The 26,626-nt window shown below is 40.6% G+C and overlaps 1 protein-coding gene across 1 annotated transcript in view; it reads left to right on the forward strand.

Moving 5' to 3' along the window:
• The window catches only part of wwc1 (WW and C2 domain containing 1), a 65,687-nt gene extending 40,217 nt beyond the window's left edge, over positions 1-25,470 (forward strand). The window contains exons 15-22 of the mRNA XM_060936494.1: positions 1,146-1,286; positions 1,476-1,534; positions 3,136-3,307; positions 3,427-3,591; positions 3,676-3,768; positions 10,651-10,881; positions 15,036-15,154; positions 20,328-25,470. Coding sequence (XP_060792477.1) covers positions 1,146-1,286; positions 1,476-1,534; positions 3,136-3,307; positions 3,427-3,591; positions 3,676-3,768; positions 10,651-10,881; positions 15,036-15,154; positions 20,328-20,394 — 1,047 coding nt within the window. The 3' untranslated portion in view covers positions 20,395-25,470. The remainder of the gene's footprint in view (positions 1-1,145; positions 1,287-1,475; positions 1,535-3,135; positions 3,308-3,426; positions 3,592-3,675; positions 3,769-10,650; positions 10,882-15,035; positions 15,155-20,327) is intronic.
• Positions 25,471-26,626: the final 1,156 nt, after the last annotated feature.

Genomic DNA, 26,626 nt, shown 5'->3' on the forward strand with positions numbered 1-26,626 from the left:
GTGAAACACTGCTGTTTTGCCATTTTTCAGTTACCAAACCTAAATATCATGATTCGTATCATGTATCATAAAAATGTCTTCAAGTATTGTGATATTACGATATATTTTTGTCATATCACTCACCCCAGTAAGAACGTCCTCTACACGTAGTGTCCTCTGCTTGCTCGCTAGGTGACATGACTAAAGTGGGCAGATATCATTACAAAGTCATAAATCACCACAGTATGTTTATTTGATTTGCATTTTTCTTAATTTATCTTAACCATTTATAAACTTTACGAAATTGAAAACTGAGCTGAATTGTCAATCAGCACATTTAGTATTGAGTTTTGATGCCAAGAATCATAGATTCCGTGATTCGTGAGTGTTATCTCAGTGTGTGGTGTTTTTAATCTGGCAAATCTTGTAGTGTGATCGGATCTGATGAATAAAACATGATCCAAGCCCCGCCCCCCCCCCCCCCCCCCCCAAAAAAAAAAAAAGAAAGTGTGAAATATTGAATTGTATCCACTACGACTCTGCGATATGACAAAAATTATCACATCGATGATGCTTGAGAACATTTGTACGATACGCAATTTGTATCACAATGTATAATTTAGCTCACAGAGAAACAACTGCTGGATTAAAACCGAATAATGTTTACAAAAACGAAATTCTAACACTGAAAAGTAAACACTGGGGGGGGACAGATCAGATCCGCTAGCTTGTTATGATTTAAAATTATGAGGTCATTCTAAAAATATTTCCCGATACCGATGATATCTCAGAAAAGTCAGGTCATGTTTATTTGTATAGCGCTTTTAACAATAAACATTGTCGCAAAGCAGCTTTACAGAATTTGAACGACTTAAAACATGAGCTAATTTTATCCCTAATCTATCCCCAATGAGCACGCCTGTGGCGACAGTGGCAAGGAAAAACTCCCTCAGACTCAGTGTATCATGATGTAATATTGGTATTGTGATAAATTGTATCATTGTATCGCCCAGCCCTAATATCGCTCACTTTTTTCAGTGTTGGTTAGGAACGTATAACTGTTATAGTATTCAAGCAGAACATTGTGTAATTAAAAAAGGAATCCCAAATTTACTTAATGGTGACTGTAGTTTTAATGTTTTGACGTTTTTTTTTTTTTATTAAAGGCTGGAGCTCAGATCAGTTTGGCTGATGTGGAGTGTTCGGAGGAGTGGTGTACCAAGTGGTACAACCTCCTCAACTACATGCTCATTGCAGATATGAATGGCAAGAACAAAGAGCTCGAGGCTCCCACGCAGTCTGACGAGGTCTCTCTCTCTCTCACACACACACACACACACACACACACACACACCCACACACACACCTACCTTTCTGACTTCATTTCAAACCACAGTCTCTCTCTCTCTCTCTCTCTCTCTCTCTCTCTCTCTCTCTCTCTCTCTCTCTCTCTCCCAATAATATGTGTATATATTTGTGTTTGTTGTATATTTTAGACAGTAGATTGCTCCTTGGAAAACCAAGCAGCTGACATGAAGACGGTGGAGACAGATTGGTGAGTGGGCTCATTATCACTGATAAAACTTTGCTAAATGAGACGTCTCATGAAGTCTGGAGTCCCTGCTGAGCAGATAAAAAGGCGAATTAATCATCCACAGTCAAATTGGAGCCAACCTGAAGCACAAATCTAAAGAGATTAATCAAAAATGAGGTAGCAAGAGCGGAGTTGTTATTCCGAGGAGTTTGTTACTCGTCTCGGAATGTCGGAATAACGAGCGCTCGTCCGTGCCGAGGCAGCGCCTTGATTTCTCTGTGAGAGTCAACGGAGAGACTGCACTAAAACCACTTCCTGTCTCCTGTAGGGTCGCAAGACAGACTGGTTGAATTTCAGCCCACACTACTATACTACGACTACATTATTATTATTATTATTATTATTATTATTATTATTATTATTATTATTATTATTTTTCCTCTCATCCTCCACACTGCACTGTTGTTTTCCTGCACTGTTGTAAGAAATGACGAGCTGTGAGATGATCTCGATGCGTCACTCGCCATTACAGAACAGGACGCATAACCAACTTAAACGAGCTGGCAATAAATAAAATAAATGAATGAAAAGTTTATGATTCATGACGTCACTATTCTCTTAATTTCCCTGAGGGAACCCTCCCAGAGGGATCAATAAAGTTCTATCTAGTCTAATCTATTCCGATTATATATTCAACGATTGCATGCAATCATGTTGAACATTTCTCGAGCACACGACTCGAGATAAAACATCAGTTTATCATCGGTACAGAACGCTGCAAATCCTGAAAAATCCGAGTGTGAGGTTTGTTTAATTGATTTAGTAGAATATTCTTTTAAAATACAGAAAAGCAAGATGTTGAAATGATGTTTGTACAATGTTGGATTTTGTGATAATTTGTTAATATGAACGCATTATTATTTATATAATTTAATAATAATAATAAGAAGAAGGGTGGGGTTATGATAGGTAAGGAAACGAGGATGGAGTACAAAGGGGAAGGTTTATTTATAGACTGTGGGAATGTCGAACCTACGTTAGAAAGACTCATGATATGAAAATGCACTTAGAAGCTGGAAGTCTGAACTCGGAATTCTGTCATTTTTAAGGCGTGTTCGAGCTCCAAAGTGCGGAGGGAAACCATGGCGCCCCATGACCGTGTGTGATTTTGTTAGCATAAAACTAGCCAGCTAATGTTAGTGTTCATAAGTTTGAGTTACAGTATTTACTGTATAGCCAGTGTTATAGATTTAATCAATGATTTTTGTTTACTTTTTTTACAAATTTAATGATTAAATATAAAACAAAATCAAATGTGTTGCTTCTATTTACTTTAATTAAATAATTAGTAAAAAAAAAAAATGAAAACGTGATTAAAGCATATTTGATATTGTCTGTTTAAAACAAATACCACTATAAATCCATTTAAAGTATCTGAGCAAGCAGCCACGCCGCCTTGAATTTCCGGTTTGTTTGTTTTCGAGCAAGAGGTTGGAAATTCCAAGCCAAATGTAGCATGATTTTGTTTGGAAGCGGAATTCAGAGGGATAAGAATGCAGTTTGGGCTTTAACGCTGTAATGTTTGGGAGTTTTCATTTGGATGGTGGATTGTGCCTCGACAGGCAAATGGTGCCTCTAGAGAGCGACATGTTTGTGGACGGAGTGGGCAGCGATGGCGAAGGGGAGGAGTTTAACTCAGAAGGCTGTCGGTGGGAAGAGGAGGAAGCGGAGGAGGAGGAGAAGCAGGTGGTCGTAGCTAAGCCTCCTCCAGTAGCAGCAGCTATTCCTGAAAAGGTTCTTTTTTTTCCTAATGTCTTACAGATCTTATACCCATTACGTATGACTCATTTCTGCTTAAAGTGTAGTTGTTTTGTTTGAAGACAGCCTGTAACGGTCCTGCATGTTTGCCACAGGTGAATAAAGAGACAAGCATGGAGGGCCTCCCTCACGCCGCCTCTGTGGTCCGGCCCAAAGAGCGACGGCTTGAGCTGAACCAGCAGAACCCTTTTGTCAGGGGGAACACCATCATTCGCTCCAAGACCTTTTCTCCTGGTCCACAGAGCCAGTACATCTGCAGGGTAAATGCGCACACACACGCAAGCACAGGATTTCCACGTCCTGTACGTTCGCGCTCACTCTGCCTTCTTTACTCACAACGTTAGATCAACCGCAGCGATAGCGACAGCTCCACTTTGTCCAAGAAGTCTCCATTCGTCCGGAACGCCTCCGAGAGGCGCAGTGTCCGTATTAAAAAGGTAAGCTTCACACATCCCACATTCACGTTACAACACATTCCTTCATGAAATTCCTCTGAAATGCCCTCCACGTTGTGAAGCACCACCACAGAATTCCCAGCGTTCCGGCTGCTGTTGTCGTTTTAGAGAAAAACGAACAAAAATAATTACAAACAAGAATCGTGTTCTTCAAAACGAGAAGGTCAGTTAAATATTTAATGCTGTCGTTTCCAAACTAATCTGAGGTCAGTGTTAATGAAGCATAGGACGTGCAAGTTCCACCCGAGAATTCCGTTCAAGTGCACGTTGATCGGAGAGCGTCTGGTGGATGGAAACTTCGTACAGGGCTACCTGTCTTCATACCTGAAAGCAGTCAGACAGTAAAGTGTTAGGGAGCAAAGAAATTTAGAAAATGTAAGATTCACAGCCAGGTCCATAAATATTCGGACAGCAGTTGGAATTCCCCCACCTCTGTGCAAGTGGACTTGAAATGAAGCCATCATTGAAGTGAAGTTTTCACTTTCAGCTTTAATTGAAGGGGTTTAATACAAACTATCGTATTAACCGTTTGGAAATTACAACCCTTTTTATTCATAGTCCCTCCGTTTTCACAGGCTCGAAAGTAATTGGACGATTGACTGGCGGTTTTATGGCCAAGTATGACCTGTTTCCTCGTTATTTCATGACTGATTAAGGAGGTTTAAAGTGCATATCATGGGTAAATTCAGGAGCAAGATCAATGTAATTCTCCTGTTTTATATTAAACTTTGGTCAAATATCTGTAACATTCTGCGTTCTCTGCAATTTTTTCTTTACCTTGCGCAATGCCAGAAAATTTCAGCTGAAATCAAGCCATTTGAGGCGAATTGGTCTGCCTCTGAAAAAACTCGGCATTTGGATTTCCCGGGAAACACTGATTTTCGTGACGTCGCGTGCGGGACGCCTCCTTCTGAATCCTACGTCAGCACTGGTTTGTTTATGAGAGAACGACCTGGTGGTTTTCTGCAAATTTCTTCAACGTTATCGTGTAATTATTAAAATGGTTAACAGATGTATCGTAGGAGGGTGCAGCAACACCAATCATGATGGGATTAGTACTCAACGTTCCAAAAGACTGGACAATGAGAGAGAAATGGGAGCGCTTGGTCTACACAGGCTGTGCACTGAAACCGTACAAAGCTCTCGCAGCCTGCTGGCGCTTCCGCAGGTGACGTCACGAATCTGGCTCCAGACTCCCTTGGGATTTCTCCAGACGCGTTTTGTTATTTTATTTTTTTCTGCTGTAGACAGATGGCCTTGTGCAAAATTACCCTTCTGGATGAGTGTGTAAAGGGACATACTTTCATATAAAAAAACCACGAAATTGGTCCAGGATATGCACTTTAAAGGTCTGGAGTTGATTCCAAGTGTTGAATTTGCATTTGGGAACTCTCAATATGCGTTCCAAAAACGTGTCGATGCAAGTGAAGGAGGCCGTCATTAGGCTGAAAAAACAAAACTGGCCTATCAGGGAGATAGAATAAACTTTACTGACAATTTACCACAAGATGCAAACCAATGGTAACGTTCAAGAATAGAAAGGACCGATTAGACTTTGCTAGAAAACATCTCAAACATGGAGAAGGAAAGGAAGGAATCGTGACCCAAGGTATACCTCATCTTCTGTTCAACATGGTGGACATGGGCATGGACAGCTGCCACTGGTGTTTATTGATAATGACTGCTGATAGATGTAGCAGGATGCGCTCTGAAGTGTATAGAGCGATACTTTCTGCTCTGATTCAGTCAAATGCTGCAAAACTGATCGGACGGCGCTTCTTAAGGCAGAAAAATGGAATGTTCTTAAATGACCAAGTCGATTAACCCAATTGAGCTGCTTTAAGGCAGAAAGATCCCCAAACAAGCAGCACCTGAAGACGGCTGGAGTAAAGGCCTGGCAAACGTCTCAAAGGAGGAAGCTTGGTACAGGCATTTTGGTGATGTACACTAGGGTGGTCCCGAAATGTATGGGAAAAATTTTATTTTACCAAAACATTCCGACCACCCTACCATTTTTTTTACATAGGCTAAAAGAAGGCAACAAGCAAAATTTCAGAAAACTTGGTTAATATTTAGAGGTGCCACACGAGGTTGCAAATCGGGTTAAGCCATTAACATTAGTTGGTGCGTAGACTGTTGCAGAGAAGATCTCAAACCCCCAAAAAGTAGTACCGGTGGTGCAAAGCACAAAACCAGAAAGGACAATTATGTTTGGTTAATTGGTCCCACTTCCAAGGAACTGTCTGGGAGAAAGCTTCCTTCTGCTAGGGAAGTCCTTAGTGTGTTCTTTTATCTCCACAAGGTACCATAATACCGAAGGGTTTAGAAAACACAGACAAGTAATAGCTATTGTTACTTTGAACACAGGAAGTTATATTACTGTATTGTTTGTATTAATATGAAACAGTTAATAAGCCACATTATTTTATATTGTGTCTTGAGTGAAAACTTTAATGGCTTTGTGGCACCTCTAAACATTGTTCAGTCTTAACCAAATTTCGCACAATAACTTCTTTTAGGCAATGTAAAAAAAAAAAGGTAAGGAGGTCGTAACAAAATCCTAAAAAAAATTTTGGGACCACCCGAATGTACACGGGTTTCAGGTGGTCATCGATTGCAAAGGATTTGCATCCAAGTATTTAAAAAAAGATGCTTATATTTATAATTATAATTATTTTAGTTCGTCCAATTACTTTTGAACCTGTGAAAATGGAGGGAATATGTTAAAAAACAAAACAAAACTGCAATTCCTAAATGGTTAAAGGACATGGGACATGCATTTTTTTCTGGGCATAATTATGTATAAAGGACATAAGAAATGCCATCTAAATCACTGCAGGGCGTCAAAAATGTGAAAATCATCACATTATTCAAGTTTTTTATACATCAGCGTAAAACAAGGATTCGTTAATGAGCTAGGTGGTCACGTGACCCATGACGTAACAAAAACTTTCCAAGGAGCCAGCACTTGGGAATCTAATGTAAACAGGTTACCGAAATGGACACCATTGACAGTGACATTCCCGATGTTTCACAGAGATGTGAAGTTAGACCCTATCAATTCGAACCGATAGCTGGAAATTCACATGAACATGGATCTTGTCTTTACTCTGACGGGTCAGATGATTCTGAGAGTGAGAGTTCATTCAGTCCCCATGAAACTGAAAGCGGTCGGCTCGATAACACTTCCTGGTAAGTTAAAAAGAATTCTGCTCAAAGGCTAATGATCTGTTGAAAGAAGTATTATTTTTGTATCATACATTGAAAGTTCATCATAGATCTAGCTAAAGTCCGTTGCAAGCTAGTTTTTTTTTTTGCTGATATTTTTCGAGATTGATTGAGATACAATGCTTCCAGAGTCCGAGATGAAAACCTTCAAAATGGCGAAACGAGTCAGAATTATGATAATCAATAATTGATACACCCAAAATTATAATACTAATCCTTACCTCGGCTTTCAGTCGCTTAGCGAATGCACCTCGGCATTTTTCCACATGAGGCCCATGGTAAAACCACACTTCCAGGAGGGGCTGCCGTCTGCCTCCCAAGCCGGCCGAGAGCGCTCCTCGTCGGGCACGGCCAGGCGGGCGAATGCCCTGGTTCGTCCGCCCTGTCTAAAAAATAATGGTACAACTCTGAGTGAAGGTAAATTTGGCTTGGCAATTAATTTCGTTCAGTACCTGAGTATTAAAGTTGAAAGAATCCTCAGTGAAATGGTCCGAACACAGTTTGTGGGAAACAGTAGGTGCAAAGTTTTTTCTACGGCAGTAGTGAGCCCACACTTTCCTCAGCTTCGGGTCCTTGGGGAATGCAAAAAAACTTACTCCAGGGCATTTCCCATTGGAATTATTGCAACCATAAGCAGCACAATACACCATGATGTTCAATGTACGTTAAAGACTATAAAAACAATTTTCTTGTCATCCACTTCTCCATTCATCTACCCGCTTGTGCTGTGCCCGAAAGTTTTTGTGACGTATGATCACGTGACAGCGGCTCTTCCGGTTGCAGAAAATGCATATCGGAAGTCGAGCAGAAATGCCATATAATCATCACGAATATAACGATTTTGCTGAATTTAATAGATGATTTTGTATTTGTTGATGCAATTAATTCATATTTTTAATGGAAAGAAACTGATATAGCGTGCATTTATGTTTCATGTCCCATATCCTTTAATGCGGTTTTATATTTTTTGTTAAACCCCTTGAAATAAGGATGAAAGTGAACACTTTAGTCACATCTCGATTGCTTTATTTGAAATCCTCTGGTTGTGTACAGAAGCAAAATTACCAAAATTGTGTCGCTGTCCAAATACTTATAGACCTGACTGTGTTTACAGTGCACACGTCTCCTGCTGACTCACGTCTTCTTGGCAGTGTTGCATGTGAACACACTGCGAAGGCATCCAAGGGTCTTGGATGTATTATTTTGCTTCCTTTGCGCTTTTCCTTGCCAGTTTCTGTTCTGGACGACGTGTCTTGGAATATTTTTGAAAATGTTGTGGTTTTTGAGGCCTCCTGTAGCTTTTTAAAATTAAAGCAATTATTTCTCAAGCCATGTAAGAATAATATCAAGCAGTAGTTCCACCTCATCATCAGGCCATACTTAGAAATCCTCATTTATTCTTGAGTCGCTTGACAACATTTGAGTTGAGTCAAATCGCTTTGTTGTCTCGTGCACTAAAATTCAATGAATTTCTTGCTTGCGTGTTGCTTTGTAAGACTACATGCAAATGATTTTAAAATATTTTAAAAACTGGGTAAACGGGTAAAACCTACATTTGTAGAAATGCACAATATGGCCAAAAGTATGTGTTTTTCATGCACGGTAACGTTAAACAGATTGACGAGCTCGGTTTCTTTTGAAACTTTCAGCCGTCGTTGTGACTGTCTTGATCTGCATCTCAGATCAAAAACTGTTTTCTAATCTAGAAATTTCAGAAGACTCGTACCCAAAAGCGATCATTCTGTAAGTTTTAGAGGTTTTTAAATTCAAACACAAACACTGTAGTAGGAAAAGTGGTGAAGTTTGTATTCAAGATACTTTATTCAGTATGTGTGGAGTTTCGTGTGTTAGTTTTTAAAAATTTCCATCTAAAAACATCATCCAAGCATGATTTATTAATTGGATTTGATTTTAGTTTACTTTCTCTTGTGCTTAAAATCTGTTTTATTCTCTTGATGCTGATTCTTATTATTTGTGAGTGTACTGTCTGTACTCAGGGTGTTCTGACCTGATACATCACGCCATGAGATAAGTGGATAGAATATAAGCAAGGACCCTTTTATCATACGATGAGCTAAGCCTCTCTGAACATGTTATCGCATAAATGACCTAAAACGTCTTTTATTGGTAGACTTTCACACATTCAGTTAGACAGGAAGGGAGACGAGTCGCACGACGAGGCCGAACCCGAGCTCCAATTACAGTCCTGCATTCCTCCATCAGAAGATCTTGCGCAAATAAAGTTAAAGATTTGATCCTTCTACCTTCTGCATTTGACAGAAGCGTTATTCTGGTGTAAAAGACAACAGTAGAAACGGTGCTCGTGTCTACCCGACGTCCAGGAGCAAGTTTTCAGCCTTTATGCCAGAAGAAAACCTGGCGAATTTTAAAAGCTGAGGTCTGTTCCCTTCCTGCATCTGCTTCAGGATGTTAGTCCGGTGCTTGACACGTCACACTTCCAGCCTTGCAATTATTTATAAGTAAATTTAGTTTTATTGCACAAGCAGTGCATCGTGACTCAAGCACACTTTCCGATCATTCCGATAGTAAAATTAATCAGACGCAAACATTTCCATGATTTATTCTTCTTTTATTTTGTTAAAAGTTTTCCCCGTCTCGTTCAATCGGACGGAAATTTAATTCGGATTTGCCTCAGCTGCTTGACGATATTCGATTGTTTTTCTATTCCGATTGAGCTCTCGGGCAGATTATTTAACAATTATTCGCCGAAGGTGAAGTGAATATCGGTGAATAATAACTGAGAGAAAGTTGAGGTTATTATTCACCGATATTCACTGAACCTGAGGTGGATAATTGGTTTAGTATAAATACACATGATTATTTAAAAAAAAAAAAGTTTAAAATTGTATTTGAAGAAATCATTTATGGCGGCACGGTGGTGTAGTGGTTAGCGCTGTCGCCTCACAGCAAGAAGATCCGGGTTCGAGCCCCGTGGCCAGCGAGGGCCTTTCTGTGCGGAGTTTGCATGTTCTCCCCGTGTCCGCATGGGTTTCCTCCGGGTGCTCCAGTTTCCCCCACAGTCCAAAGACATGCAGGTTAGGTTAACTGGTGACTCTAAATTGAGCGTAGGTGTGAATGGTTGTCTGTGTCTATGTGTCAGCCCTGTGATGACCTGGCGACTTGTCCAGGGTGAACCCCGCCTCTCGCCCGTAGTCAGCTGGGATAGGCTCCAGCTCGCCTGCGACTCTGTAGCACAGGATAAAGCGGCTACAGATAATGAGATGAGAAAATCATTCATTTCAATCTTCAAAAGCAGCATGTAAATGTAATAACGGTGCGGTGCAGACTTGTCACTTCTCTACGCCGAGTCACATAAAGTACTTTGTTTTGAAATCGATAAAATAAAATCACAGTTCCACGTAGTAGTATCTTTAATGCTTTTAGAAACAGCATTTTCTTCCTGAATTTGTAATTCTTCCTCATTTACGGTGACAAAACGATTGGCCGCCATTTTGCCGAGTCGCTTGAGGTGATTGAGAAATGGTCAGAATTTCTCGACCAATCAGAACGCACGATTTCCTATTATCACCTCCATATTTAAACTAACAACAGATTATGAGGTTACATGTAAACATAGCCTCTCTCTCTCTCTCTCTCTCTCTCTCTCTCTCTCAGCCTCCGATGCAGATGCGGGGTTTGGATGGCGTGATGCGTACTCCTTTGGACCTGGAACTGGAGCTGCAGGCGTCCCGGACGCGCCACAGCCGGCTGAACGAGGAGCTGCATGTGCTGCGTCAGCTGAAGGAGCAGATGGAGAGCGCGAGGCAGCAGGGCCAGCGCAGTCTTCCCACTTGGGTACAAGAGGATGAGCGGTTCCGATTGCTGCTCACGCAGGCTGAAAAACAGGTCTCGCATTTATCCGTCTTCAGCACCGTTCCCTAAACACGTCACTAGGGATGGGAATTGATAAGAATTTAGCAATTCCGATTCCATTATCGATATCACTTATCGACAGGGCTTTGAACCAGAATTTTTTTCCTATTGGTTCGTTCCGAACAGAAACGGAATTTTAACGTATCCGGTTTTGGGTTCCACCATTAAATAGACGTTCCCGAACCGGTTAGAACAAAAAAATTTCGTTCCCGGAACGGTTAATTACGTTCCCTGTCAGCGGTTTAACAAATGGCTATAAAGTTATGTCTCTGTCTCATCCAGCTTAAGCCAAATGTAGGCTAATTCTATTACAACCTTCATTAAATAAGACAAGAAATAATTCAAAACAATTATTATTTCAAATGTTGGCAATTTGGATTCTCAGTATGTCTTCCCATCTACACAAACAGAAAAAGTGCCAAAAATGAAAGATAATTCGTTTAGTGTGTGACCAAAGGCTAGTCAGGCCCTATAGAGGGCTACCGCATGACGTCACCGCGCCGCGAGATTTTGTTAGGCGCCATATTGGAAGGCCAAGTACACATCTATGCAAGTACATACATACATAAAACAAACTACACCTGAAATGTAGCCAGGGCCGGTTCTGCCCTAATCTGGACCCGGGTGCAACATTGCGCAACACCCCCCCCCCCCCCCCCCCACCCCCCACCCCCCACCCCCCAAAAAAAAAAAAAAAAAAAACACCAGTCTAAATCAGGACAACCATCACATAACTATAACTATAAACATTTTATATCAACTATTTTAACTAAATGGGCTATAATAAATAAGCCTGCAGGCAGCCACGGCGGGCTGCCTCAGAAAAGTAACCATTTGTCCTACCTTAAAACTCGTTTTGCATTTTCTCCCTCCTTTTTTGTATTTTCAACCCTCCGTTTATTTTCTTTCCTTTTCTGAAAACCCGATTTGTGTCCAGACATTTTGTTCTGCTACCAACGAACTAACTCGTCAGGTCTCGTCTCTCGAGCGCGCGATGATTCCCGTGGGAAGGGCAACAACTGATACATTTTTACAAACAGCCAATAGGGAGGTTGCAACGTTCAGGCTCTTCTTTGCTCAGACACTCAGTAATGGAGATGTGATAGCAGTCCACCCTCCCGCTCTCTCCATTCAGTCAGCGAACGTCACACAGGAAGTGAACCCCAGCGGGTCATAGAAACTTGTGCAGGAGAAGAATGGCTTTTTTATTTGTAGGCTACGGAAACTTTGAGGAACGAAATAAAAACCGGTATTAACCGGTTACCATTATTTTTAATAAGCGTTTCTGTTCCGGAACTTAAAAAATAATAAAGTTTCTGGTTTCGTTTCTGTTCCATGTGAAATAGAAAAAGTTCCCGGTTTTCGTTTTCGTTCCTTGAACCGGTTCAAAGCCCTGCTTATCGATTAGATTCCTTATCGATTCTCTTATCAATTTTCATTGGGTTAGGAAATAAAATGTAGTAGAAATAGGTTTGTTTACATTAAGTCTTTAATGTAAAGTATATCAAAATTAGAATAAAATTAAAACTGGCATGAAAAAATAAGAATTTACAATAATTTTTGTGCAGAAAAATTTGTATGACTCTGTGTGTGTGTGTGTGTGTGTGTGTGTGTGTGTGTGTGTGTGTGTGTGTGTGTCCGGGGTCATTATTAACATGACTTCTGCATAGTCTCTGCTGGCTGCATTTGGCCCTTAGTGGCAAATTAACAATTTTTGTGTAGAAAAATGAGCATGTTTGCCTTCTCAGGAAGGATACGAGATCTTTGTTTTGTACTGTTTTTAAAATAACAATTAACAATTCTAATTTCAAAGTTGTCTAAAGTTGCCATCTATTCATTTGAGCCATGCCGGATAATATGCAGGAAATTATCCTACCGAAATTCAGGGGCTTCCACCGTGGCAAAGGGGTGCAAACCTTTCACCACAAATCTAGTCACTGCTCGGTGACATTCATTTATTTTCGCCTCGGTCATTTTACTCTTCCCTGCCTCGATGAAAGGGGTAGCTAACGGTGTGCGAGAGCTAGACTCTGAACCAGCCTCTCAGCCAGTCAGACTCTGGCAGTCCTCGTCAACTAAATGTTGATCGGAAATAGAGGTTATTCATACAGTATAGTGACAGCAGGTTGACACAGCGAAATGGTGCTAACATTAACACAATCTACAGGACCAGGAGAGTTTAACATTACCCGCAACATTTAAGACTGAGGACGCTGTGTTGAAAGCTCCGCTTTGAGAATCACCACTAAGCAGCGTATCAAACACATTGCAAGATTCATGCAAATTAATTGCATGCTGCGTATTCAAATGTTTGAGCATGTTGGAGGTATTTCCCCCTTTTACTGTAATTGAAGCTTTGCACGTGTTGCAAGTGGCCCTACGATCATCTTTCCTCGTGAAATATAACCACGCTTTAGAGCGCTTCTGCCTCGATGCCATGGTGGATACTTCTGAACCAAATATGCGTCCTCACATCAATGGAACCGATAAGGGAATCGTTAGGCAAGCAGACTAACAATTCCAAGGAATTGAACTACTGGGAACCGGTTCTCGATTCCCATCCCTACACGTCACACGCTCTACCGAGGAATTACTGTAAAATAATTATACAGTATATTATTATATATTGCACAATGTTCATTTATATTACTTTCTATTTAAAGGCATGTTCATTAAGATTTTTCCCAGGACTCCAGTTTTCCCACTGCATGAAGTTATTGTTTGTAATAAAATATAATTATCTGTTTAGTCAGCGTCCTAACGAGATTAGTAATAAAGGAAAGCAATTCCACAGAATTTCAATAATGTCACTATTAAAAGCAACACTTATGGCAACAATTATAAGCTACATTAATCACACTTTGTGTTTAAAACAGGTTTGTAGGTGTGTACCGATGCACAGGATTGACATTTGATATGATGTGATAGGATAATATAAAACATTAAAACGCTCAACGTTATGGAAATGTAAAAGATTTACAAATTAAACATTGGCTCTGTAGCCAGAAACTAAACTAAAAAATTGAAGTCATTGGAAAAGGAAGATGTGGGTTTTTGTTTGTTTGTTTTCCCCCCAGTCTTTGTGCCTTAACCAATTTTGAAACCATGGGCCCGTTTACACGAGGACGCTGTCGGGTAAAAACGACTAAATATTTTATCGGAAGTGCCTTTTGTCTACACGGGGACGGCGTTTCCGAGGCTGAAAAACGGAAAAAATTGAAAACGCCTTCCAGAGTGGATAAGTTAAAAACAGCCCCCGTTGCATATCCGTCTAAACTACCCAATATGCGAAACTCTGCTCGGATCTGCTCACGTCGGGTACGCGTTTACGTCATACATATGTCATATACTGTACACGCCAGCCCGGGAAGTAAGAAAGTAAGTAAAAAAGTAAGAGCATGTCTGATTACATCGATCCAACGGACCTTCAAGCTGCTCTGGCAGCTTTAATAAACGTCCAGGAGTCCTTCGAACATCTATACCGAATCTGCACATATACCGTTAATGAACAGAGGCGGGTATAGTATGCTCTTACTTTTTTACTTACTTTCTTACTTACCATAGCCAGAGTAGTCAAAGTTTTCGCGGCGCAGATGTGCAGATCAGACAAGACGGAAGACGTTCCGCATGCGTGCAGACATAGCGGAGGTCTTTCACAGCACCACCTAGCCGCCTGGCATGAACATCCAATTGAATTCCACACATTTATGCGTCACCGTATAGACGCAGATTTCCTCCTTGAAAACGGTCGTGTAGACGCGGAAAAAAGTGAGAACGAAAACGGACTTTTGCGTTTTTGTTTCAGACCGTCCCCGTGTAAAGCGGGCCTATGACAAAAACCTGCCAAATTGACTTGTACCTCAGTATAGTCGCTTTTTCCAAGGAAGAAGTATGGACTTAAGTTCAAAAGCTGTATTGTAGGACAAACTGCTCACTTTATTACGCGGTTTAATTTACTCAGATGTATTGAATCGAGAGCATTGTATCACATCGAACAAAACAATACACAGTATATCGTTACACCCTAACAGGTTTACAAACAGAACTGCCACAAAATTATAAATAAATCACGGACCACTTTCCATCCAAGCGAAAGCCTGACCTTTCATCACCGTCATTTCCTGTAGACTCAGGAGGAGCAGCTGCAGGAACAGAGAGTGGAGAAGATGATGCGAGCAGCAGCGAAGGAGGTGCACAAGATCCGAGGACAGAGCCGCAAAGAAGGTCCCGAAGTCCAGTCCTTCAGGTGACGCTTACATTCTGACTGATTTTTGTAGTTGTACTAAAAAGTTTCCACATCGTGACTCACATTTTAACTAGAAGGGCACACACAGGCCTCTGATAAGAACAACAGTCGCCTCTTATGTGATGTGCAAATCTCCAACCGTAATCACTTTTAATATATATCTCGATATAGTATATTTCGAAATCATGTGCCTGTGTGTGAATGTAGATTGTGATATGGAGTTGTCGTATTTCTACATTGTCTATGTTTTTTCCACTACTGAACTGTGCAGAAATGTTAGCGAATGTGAAACTAAATCAGTTGACCCCAAGCAGCGGCAGCCTCCTCTCCTGAAAAGTGAAGCCAATGCGGACGTGCTAAAATCTGCAGTTCCTCGAATGGCCACTTGAGGCAGGCTCCAAAAGCGAGTCAATTCCTATCAACCCCCATGTTAAAATGTCCATGTTTACAGCCCAGTACAAACAAACAAACAGTTTCGGTTTCCGATAGCTAGTTCCTCCCTTCATGACGACTGTACAGGGGGTGAATTTTTATCTGATTGAGCACTTTAAATTATATTAAGCCATACATTTATGCATAATTGGGGCGGGGCTGGCAGCACGGTGGTGTAGTGGTTAGCGCTGTCGCCTCACAGCAAGAAGGTCCGGGTTCGAGCCCCGTGGCCGGCGAGGGCCTTTCTGTGCGGAGTTTGCATGTTCTCCCCGTGTCCGCGTGGGTTTCCTCCGGGTGCTCCGGTTTCCCCCACAGTCCAAAGACATGCAGGTTAGGTTAACTGGTGACTCTAAATTGAGCGTAGGTGTGAATGTGAGTGTGAATGGTTGTCTGTGTCTATGTGTCAGCCCTGTGATGACCTGGCGACTTGTCCAGGGTGAACCCCGCCTTTCGCCCGTAGTCAGCTGGGATAGGATCCAGCTTACCTGTGACCCTGTAGAAGGATAAAGCGGCTACAGATAATGAGATGAGATGGGGCAGGGCTGATTTGAGTGACAGCTGGTGGGTTTGTCATTTTGTTAGCCGCTAGCTGGCATTACATCAGAACTTACCTCAGAAAATAAATAACTTGCGGAGCTTTGTCTATTTTCATCTAAGAGCTTTTCCATGCAAACACAACTTTTACGCACTTTAATTTCCTTTTTTAGATTGTAATTACCTTTCAGTATTTTTGATGCAGTCGCTGTTGATGAATGAATTTTATCAGGGTCTTCCCTTCAGTAAATTAGGCTCTATTAAGATTGAAAAGATGACACTCTTTGATCAGGTGTATTATCAGACGGTTACACGTCCAGTGATTTTTTTGATTTCATTCATTCATTCATTCATTCATTCATTTAACTGGCCGTTGTGGTTATGATCTGTATCTTATGGAGCAGCTTCTTTTAGTTTAGCTAGTAGCTTGTTGACTAGCTTGCATAGCTAGCTTGTTAGCGTCGAGGTTAGTAGATTTGTTCCAGCTGTATTAGTCCAGTGGCCAGGCTTCACTATCCCTTTCTCCATTTATGCACTAGCTGGGAGTTAGGTGGAGTCGAACGGGTTAAATGATGGTGTTCAACCTATTACCATTGACGATCATCAGCTAACACAGGCAAAGAGCTTCATTTACTGAGGTGGTGAACTAACTGTTGATGCGTCATTGGATGCAGAAATCAAGAGACGACTGGCCAGAGGAGCAGCTGCATTTAAGTCACTCATAACCAGATGCTGGAACCGGAGAGGCTTGACTATAACAACCAAAGTGGCAGTGTACAAAGCCATGGTATTGCCCTGTCTTTTGTATGGGAGCGAAACATGGAGCACCCTCTCCCTATTAGAAATGTTCCATCAAAGGTCACTGAGGCAAATTCTGAAGAGCCAATGGTGGCATCACATTACCAACACAGAAGCGCTACAGAGAGCCAAGACAACAACCATAGAGACCATGGTATGCAGCAACCGCCTCCGTTGGCTAGGGCACGTCTGCAGGGTGCCTGATTACAGAATCCCAAAGCAGCTTCTCTTTGGAGAGCTCGCCCATGGAATTAGATCTTGTGGACACCCCAAGAAGCGGTGGAAAGACTGCGTGAAAGAGGATTTAACCGTATTTGGCATTGATGACGACTGGTACAACACCACAGCCGACAGATCTGTGTGGAGAGACCACATTCACAGTGGAAAGACCTTGTCTGAGATGAGGCTACAACGGCACGCGGAAAAGAGACATCGGTGGCACCACCGAAGAGCCACCCTTGCTCAGAGATGACGGGGACCATAAGAAGAAGAACGGGTGCTGCCAAAATGGCGACACCCATAGCCTCCTTATTTAAGCTTCAAACCCGCTCTTCAGAAATCCTATGAGTGATGTCACAGAGGCTTTGTCCATTATTTTTACAGTCTGTGGTTGATTCGCACCATGACTCTGATCCGCTTCAAAATCTAACGGGTTCTTCCGTGGTCTGTCCTACACCCCTCCACCAAGCTTCATAGAAATTGGTTTGGTAGGTTTTTCGCAATCCTGCTTAGAGTCAAACAAACCGCGGCAGTAACTAGGAAGTGTATGGCGTCTGATTTTGTGTCATCGTTTACTCAGCACTTACTAGCTTGCATGGATTAAAGTTTTCCGTCGCTACGACGGATTTCCGTCAACTGTGAGCGCTAAAGGTCAATAATGAGTGATGCAGATCCGAGGGAAAAAAGGGGAGTAGGCCCATAGGTCCGACACCGATGTGGTTTAGAACTTCACCAAGCTGCTGTGATTGCCCGTTGTTGAACCCTTTCTTGTGCTATGTTTGAGTATATGTAAAGGAATAAGTTGTTGCGCTAGATAGGCCTAAATAAATAAATACAGCCTCCGCTACTGTCTAGTCCCGGGGAGGCTCGGCGTAGGCCACTGATGAAACTATTTGGCTGTCCTATACTAGGCAACTAGGTTACTTGTCTACTACTAATACTAGGCCTTTTGTAGTAGTAGTAATAATGATATTTGCCTATTGAAAGGTGATCAGGTATAAAAGTTGAAGCTGCAGCAAGATCTATGCTATTAAGCCTTTTGTGGGTTAAACAGGCTTCGGCAGACAATGTTCTGGAAAGGCTGTGTTTTTCTTTGGCTTGATTAGCCTACGATTTAATCTTTAAACATTATGGTTTCAGCAGTTCGCTTAAACATTGGAGGCTGCAGAGTCGGGCTGCAAGATTTCCCGACACTTGTTTAAGATGACAAACTTCATAGTAAGGAGAAAATAATTCCACAGTATTTAGTGACTCGTCAGTCTCAAAAATTAATAGTGAAGGACCAACGCAAATTAAGTCCCAAAAAACCATCTCGTAGGCCTATATTTTACATTTTCAAAAAAGTCCGGAATTGTAAGTCAGTCAGTGGAGTGTAATGAAGTGTCTCATTCACGAAGCACAAAAGGTCGGAAAACAGTGGAGAAAACAGCGATTGCTTAAATAGGCTACGAATGGTTTACATTAGTAATTTAATGTATGTGACAAATAAATTCATTGATTAAATAGATAAAGAAGCGAATACTCCGAAGCTCAAAATTCAAGAAGGTGGTTCCGGTGTTGCAAGTGCACAAGAACAGTAATTTGAAAGTTAACCTAATGAATTTGTGCGTGCGATTTCATGAAGAACCGGGACAATTGGCATTCGGTGAAAGATTCACACCTATGACTCATTATATTCGCGCGCGCCCTCTCGCCCACTGCTGCTTCGTTTTCCCAATTTACACGCGTGTCTGAAGATGGAGTTTTCAGAAATCTCCACTCTGCCCAGAGTTTGCGAAAGTAGCTGTTTTCAGTGACTGAAACCTCCATATAGGTGTGAATGAGAGGTGCAACCGAATAAATAAATATGCGTCTTTTTTATCTGGCTACATGTAGGCTATCACTGCGCAAAGCCTCTTATGTTGAAATGGTAGTAATATTTGTTAAAATAATAGTAGGCTAATTTCCACATTAATTGGTAAAATGGCACAAGGGATGTGATGGAGGGATGGGCGTTTTATAAGGGGGATGATTTGAGATTTTTATTTCAGAAGGGGGATGCCCGCCCCCCCCCCCCCCAACTCGAGTACTGCGTATAAGGCCACCGGATATCGGCCCTTCAATTTCCATCACTAGAGCGCGTCAAATTACTTTCGGTTTTGCCAGCATGGACGCGCTTCTTTTAAATGAAGGCACAGATGTGTCAGACATCGACAAAACGGTAAAGAATAAGTGGAGATGGGCTTGGCGAAATGAAATGGGCGATAATGGCAAGCCATTTAGTTCATGGTGCAAAAAGATGAAAATGGCAGGTGTGTGCTTTTGTGTAGTTTGCCATAAAAAAAAGTCTATGGAAGCAATGGCAAAAAACTAGATGCCTTTGGCTTCACTGCGAAGAAGCAGAAAAAGTGAACTTTCACTTTACTTTTCTTGTTTCCTGGTTTTATTTCAACAGATTTTCTTATTTTTCTTTCCGTTCCACTCTTTTGAAAGCATGGTTCAAGTTCGACTGCACTTGCACTTTTCTCTGAACCCCTGCTGTGCATTACTAAAGTATTGTTGAAATAAATTTGCACTTTGCGCTGAAAACTTGATGTTTCATCATGAATAGCCAGTAATGACAATGGTAAAGTCTTGCCTTAGCTTTAGTCATTGTTAAAATTATGTAAATGTATTATAAGTAGGGGCCGAGGGGATAATGGACAACACGGCGTTTAAAATTTGACGCATCGCTGACGTGGTAGGGGCCAACGATATGGAGCTTTTTTTTTTCAGTCAGATGATTTTTTTTTTTTTTTTGCTTTAATCCATGAGCTTGTAGCAAAAGGGTTTTTTGTTTGAAAACTTGGTGTGTACGTAGCGTGTCGTGTATACTGAGCGGACGCTTGAGTGGTACTCGTGTTCGTTCGTGTAGTTCTCCAGTCAGCCAATCATGTTGCAGAAGCTGCAGCACAATGCTCTTACAAGTTTATTAAAGAGACGTCAGAAGAGAACGTTCAGACCAAAATGTTGAAGTCATGAGACTGATGAATGACCAAAGTGGAAGACCACAACATCAGGTTCCACTCGTGTCAGTCAGGAACAGGAGTATGAGGCTACAGTGGGCACAGACTCGCCCAAACTGGACAGCTGAAGATCAGATAAAGATCTGATGACATTCTCTCTCTCTCTCTCTCTCTCTCTCTCTCTCTCTCTCTCTCTCTTTCTGCAGAGAGAAGATGGCTTTCTTCACACGAGTAAAGATTAACGTTCCTGACCTGCCCGCTGATGATGTATAGACTGCAAGACAAGCAAGAGTCTTAACTGCTGTTTCACTGAAGAAGAACCTGACCTCTGGTGGTATTATGAAGAATGAAGAATTATTATTGCAGAAAATCAAGTGTATGTCGAGTAGGAAAATGTCCATTTTAAAACACTGGGTTTTAGCTCTCAGTTAAAAATATGTAGATTCTTTTATAAAAAAAATAATTGTCCCAACAACCACATTTTTTTTCTGTCTGTAGCAATATTTTTTCTTGTACTACTAATAATTGTATACTGATATGTGTATACTAGTTTTTGTTTTTTTTTGTGTGTGTGAGATAGTCGATCATTCCAAAACACCAGCGTGTTGTTTTTAAATAACACGAATAGAGGGGGGAAAAAAAGAGAAAGGAAGAGTCGGCTTGCTGTAACTCGATTATATGAATACGGATCCTTAAGGTACTTTTATGATTGATAGCACAAGGTTTTGGAAATCACTGTTTAGATGTATGCTGGAATGGGTAAATTAGGTAAACGGAAACAAAAATTGTAAACGGATACGCCAGTGATGTCTCATTACGAGCATTTTCAACAAGATATGGATGTGGACTGGCGCGTTCTTTTAAAACATTTAACACTATTTACAAGGGGGAAAAAAAATAGCTAAATCTAAAGTACAAACTAACGGTAGCCAAAATTGGTTTTAATGCTTAGTTAGCTCAGTGATAGCTAGCTGTAACTCATGATCAGCTTCACGACTTGCTGGTTCTGAGTGTGTTTGTTTGTTTGTTTGTTTTTTAAGAAGTATAAAATGTTTTTGTCCACAAGACAAGGCACAGCACACAACACGGCGTCCATAATCCCAGCAATTATATTTAAACTGCACTTAGTCATCCCACAGCCTCTCAGGTAGAATTTGGCTAGTTTATGCACTTTAATAGCTAGTAATCGGAGAGTAAGGAAAGCAATCATGGCACGTCGTAACTATCAAGCACAAAAAAAGAAGGCCTGATGCGTGCTCTCTTTGACCTTGAAATGAAACCCGAGAGTCGTTCCGATGACTTTATGTAAAAGAAATGTTGTTTTTTGTTGTTGTTTTATTTTCTTTCCTTTTTGAAATCCCTGAATTTTTTATTTTGAAGGCCAGATTGCTTAAGACACTCGTCTACTCCCTCTTCAGCTTCTCCTCATGTAAAGCTCTAGCTCTACTTTAGGAGTAGATCCACTGAGCTTTGCATGCGCTTTTGCTTTTTCCTTTAAAAAAAAAAATCTTTTTATCTAATATTTCTTATTATTCTATCTACATTCACTGGATATGAGCAATCGCGTGGTCTAACTGGCTACTCTACTACTAGGCTGTCAGCTCATATACCATGAGTAGAGAAAAACAAAATGGCGGCGCGTGTTGCTGAACCAACCGAGGACGAAATAAAAACTCTACTCGAAAACAAAACCCCCACAATTATCATCAAATATTTAAAAGAAACAGAAATGGCTGAAAGAATATAGATTTTTGTTTGTTTGTTTGTTTGCCCCCCCCCAATATCTCCTGTTCCACACTCCAGCCCTGTTGGTGGTGGTAAAGCACCTTTTAAGTTGGTTTGGCAACCACTGAAAGACCCTAAAGAAGAAGAAAACCCCAAAAATACAAAAACAAAAAGCAACAAAATATGGAAGTATTTGACGGTAAGAACATACTTTTTTTTTTTTTCTCCAAGAATTATTTTTATTATTATCGCATTTTTCGTATAATGTTCCGGTCATTTCGGCGGTTTGTTTACATCCTAAGCGGAAATGGTTTTGTCGGAAGTTTTGTATAAAGTTCTTATCAAATTTACAAAAAAAAAATGCTCCGTTTCTCAAAATCCAGTGAATGTGGAGAGAATAAAACAGTTATTTCACTCAATCTCGTTGTACATGGATTATAGACAACTCGGTGCTACGCGCCTCGTCGGCTATCGGCTCACGTACGACTCAATTTCGTGGAATAACTGTTCATTATGTGATTGTTATAAATAAAATACAAGATCGTTCAGCCTGTTTTTACACATTTCAGGCTTTCAGTTTTCTTTGTTTTGGCATTTCTGCCATGGCATGGTATTTCTAGGAATAAGCCCATGGTTTACCAGTAGAACAAGCTTGAAATTAGTAAAAATATCTATAAATAGGTTTAAACATCATCATATATTTGGTTTATCTTCTAATAGGTGTTTATGTTCTAAAAGGAAATGCTGGATAAAATTGACTGTATTCAAGAGATCCTCACTTGCCAAGATGCCTTTTTTTTCCCCCAGCAGATCATTATTTTTATGCTTGCCTTTAGTTTTCCAACACTAATAGACTCTGAATGTTTTCATCAACCTGCTGTTCTTCCGACTCTTAAAGACCAAGATGCTTGTTTAAAGCACTTTGATTGATGATCTCTGCTTTAAGCGAAGACTTCTCAAGTACGTATGCTGCAGTCCACTGCACTCGGAACTTATAAAGTTCCAAGTCGATTCGTATCTAAATGTGTTTGAGCTCGGAAAAACACGGATGCTCAGATCAAGGTCATATTTGTTTGCCTTATAAGATCTGTATGAATTGTTTCTGCGTGATGAGCAAAGAGAAATGTGAAAGTGTTCAACGGAATTATGTTAAAAATCGAAACTTGCGAAAGTTATTAAAATGTTTTCACAGCACAAAAGCTGCATGTTGAGTCAAAACAAGTTCTTTCAAGTAGATGATGATGTGAAGGGAAATGTGCGCGTCGCCATATTGTTGTGACGTCAGCTGCATTTACGTCCAAGGTGGATGTCGCCCGAGTTCCATTGCACTTTTCCATGTTGCAGGTCAGGATTTTATTTTTTCCCTCGAGTTCTGAGTACGGTGGATTTCAGCATTAGAACAGTTTATGATCGTTATGCTGAATTCATCCTCCTTTGGAAGTGGGAATTAGAAATCGGAATTATGTCATTTACTAGACAAAGTGGGAATACAAACATAGACCATTGTCACTTACTGAACTTGGTTAGGAATTCCAAAGTGAGGGGGAGTTTTCTTTGGTTTTCCGAGGTTTGGTTTAATTCGGATGTAGCATATGGAATTTTAAACCACCGTAGGATGAAAGTGTCGTTAGTTGAACCACTAAACATCTCGTACATACACTACGTAGGTTTGCATCTGCTCGGGTTTGATCCGTCTCGAAGGGGACCAGGAAGTAACAAATCAGCAGCACCAGAGAATTTGTAAAATGTTTAAAATTCTAACAAAAAACTCGACGCACATGATGATCGATTACTCCACCTGGTGTGCGTTCAGAACCGGACGGTTTAGATTTAGTGCTGGACAATGTGCCTTGAGCCCAACAAACTCAGAACTAGAGCCTGACCAATACAAATTTCGATATCTGAAGATTTTAAAAAATGATTATGATCTATTGGCTAATTTTTTTTTTTTTTTAATTCCTCAGAAACACATAAAAATTTTCCCTAACATTTGCTGGGTTTTTTGAGTCCTCACCAAGATAACATGACATAATGCGGGTTAAAAATAAACTTGTTTTATTGTGCTCAATAGTACTTTGAACAAAATATATTAATATGTTAAAGGGTTTTTTTTGTAAATAAGAGTCATGTGTATTTAAAAAAAAAATACAAAAAAGTTTTTAAAATGTCAGCTCTGCTGTGCTCGACTCCGCTTGGGTCAGCTGATTGTTGTGTTTTGTAGCATTTCAAACACAGTGGAGTTGCAGAGTGCCCTCTAGTGGACAAACTAAACAACGACAACACTCGTAACACGGTTAAACGTCTTCCGTTTCTTTTTAAATCGTCATTTATCGGCCATTATAAACACTGATATCGATTTATCTGAGATTATCTCTTATCAGCATGCTGATTTATCGGTTGGGCTTCACTTAAAACTTAAACTCAATTTCCCCCCTTACTCTATTCTTCCATTGATTTTGATTTGATTTGCACCTTGAGATAAACAACAAACCAGCAACCATCGTCTCGCCAGCACCTTTCTGTTCCAAATAACAGCAACCTCTGGACATTCCGCAGCGTCTTACATGAAGACCGACGGCATTGATTTTGAAAAGCTTTACATATAACCAGTAACCAAATATGGCTGCTCATAGCTGCATCACTACTTCTATGCTGTGTGTTACACATTTCATTTCGTGACTCAGTGTTTCACAGAACGCACTCTCTGAATACTCCGTTATGTTTTATTCTGCACCGTTCCATATGTTTTCTTCGCAGTTAGATCGAGTTCTGAGGCTGATCCGCTTGTGGATCGCGGTGGTACAAACACTTGCGAAACAACAAGCGTAAACTGGAGACTTTTTTTTTTCTTTCCCTGTTTTTTTTTTTTTATTAATACACCCATAGGTTTTGGTTGAAGACTGGAATCTGAATGTGTGGAAAAGCAAACCTTTTCCTTTAAACGGCGAGTGCACTGTATGCAGCTGAATGTGAAATGTTACATGGAAAACACTAAGATAGCGCTCTCTCTCTCTCTCTCTCTCTCTTTTCGACTATACTGGAAATCTTACTTTGTAGACTGGTAGAAGAGCCGGTCTGGAGGAGCGCGACGCTATGCAGGACGTAATCAAAACATCAGTTGCGATTTACCTTGGTGCTCTTTTACCGTTCAGATCCGCGGCTCTGACACACGACGCGCTTATCTAACATTCTGAATGTAGTAATCGTTGAAATCACATCACAAACATGTAGAACTTGCTTTAAAAATAATAAATCGCCGTCAGCCACTGATGCTGGTCTTCACGAATGATTTGTTGTCGATATAGACTCGTGATAAGATTCCTGTTTCGATGCATTTGATGTCTGTCTTTTGATTTTTGTTTTTAAATCCAGCAACGATGGAAAAAGAACCGGGTCTTTCTACTAAAAAGGCGAGGCGATTTTTGAGAAAGCAGCATGTATTTATTGCACTTTTGTGATTTGGGTGTGCTGTTGTTTTTTTTTTTTCTCCTTTCCTTGTGAGACTTGATGAAAGCTGTGAATTTTCCCATCGACACTGTACTGTCAACGAAAAATTGTAAATATGTCACCAGCACAAGAACATGTTTTGTAGTTTCACAACAAATATAAAAAAAGGTTCTTTGCCCTACGTCTCAGATGTCTTTCTTTTCAATTTAATTTTATTTGTAAAGTGCTTATAACATTGTGATAAAGCAGATTTACAGAAATTTATAAATTGCGTATACATTTTGGTTTGATTGGTCAAAAATGGTGTGGATTTAATACGCTATAGTTTCTACCGTAACAGCTCGGTCACACAGATTTGTGCCAAACCTGCATCATAATATACACTCACCGGCCACTTTAATAGGAACTTGTTCTTGATTCTAAGGAGTGGAACCCAGTGTGTTCTTCTGTTTTCTGTTGCATGCTGAGATGCTTTTCTGCTCACCACAGTTGTAAAGAGTGATTATATGAGTTACTATATCCTTCCTTCCTGGCAAAAAAGCTCGAACCACCTCGAATCTGTCCATTGTGTGATCTCTGACCCTCTCTTATCAACAAGGCGTTTATTTCCACCCACAGAACTCTCACTCACTCACTCGATGTTTTTTGTTTTTCGCACCATTCTGTGTAAACTCTACAGACTGTTGTGTGTGAAAACCCCAGGAAGGAGATCAGCAGTTTCTGAAATACTCAAACCAGCAGTCCATCTGGCTCAAACCAACACCCATACCACAGTGAAAGAAAGAAAGTCACACTTCACTGCGAGATCACTATTTTTCCCATTCTGATGTTTGAACATTGTGAACATTAACTGAAGCTCTTGATTTGTATCTGCGTGATTTGATGCAAGAGATCGGCTGATAAGAGAACTGCATCAAACAGCAGGTGGATGTATGAGTGTTCCTAATAAAATGGCTGGTGAGTGTAAGACTAATAAATGTCTTTTTTTTAAATGGTTGATATGGTGAAAATGTTGATGTAACATTTATGGAAGGAGTCTCCAGTTTCACTACTTTATAACAGCTGCAAAAAAAAAAATCTTCAAGACAGATCAAGTTTTGCACTTTATGGTTCCTTGGTAACTTGAGCAACTGTTTTTTTTTTTTGTTTGTTTTTTTTGGTCATTCATCTATAAGTTAAGAATTATGATGGTTGGGAAGTTCTCATTAATGAGAAACACTTTGGGACGAGCTGTTATAGGAAAATATTTGACTTCAAGGTGGCAGGGCTGCATCCAGACACGCAGCTTGTGAACAGGCAAGGCAGGCAACTGCTTGGGGCCCCCTGGCCCAGG

The sequence above is a fragment of the Neoarius graeffei genome, chromosome 12 (assembly GCF_027579695.1).
Source record: "Neoarius graeffei isolate fNeoGra1 chromosome 12, fNeoGra1.pri, whole genome shotgun sequence".
NCBI lineage: Eukaryota > Metazoa > Chordata > Actinopteri > Siluriformes > Ariidae > Neoarius > Neoarius graeffei.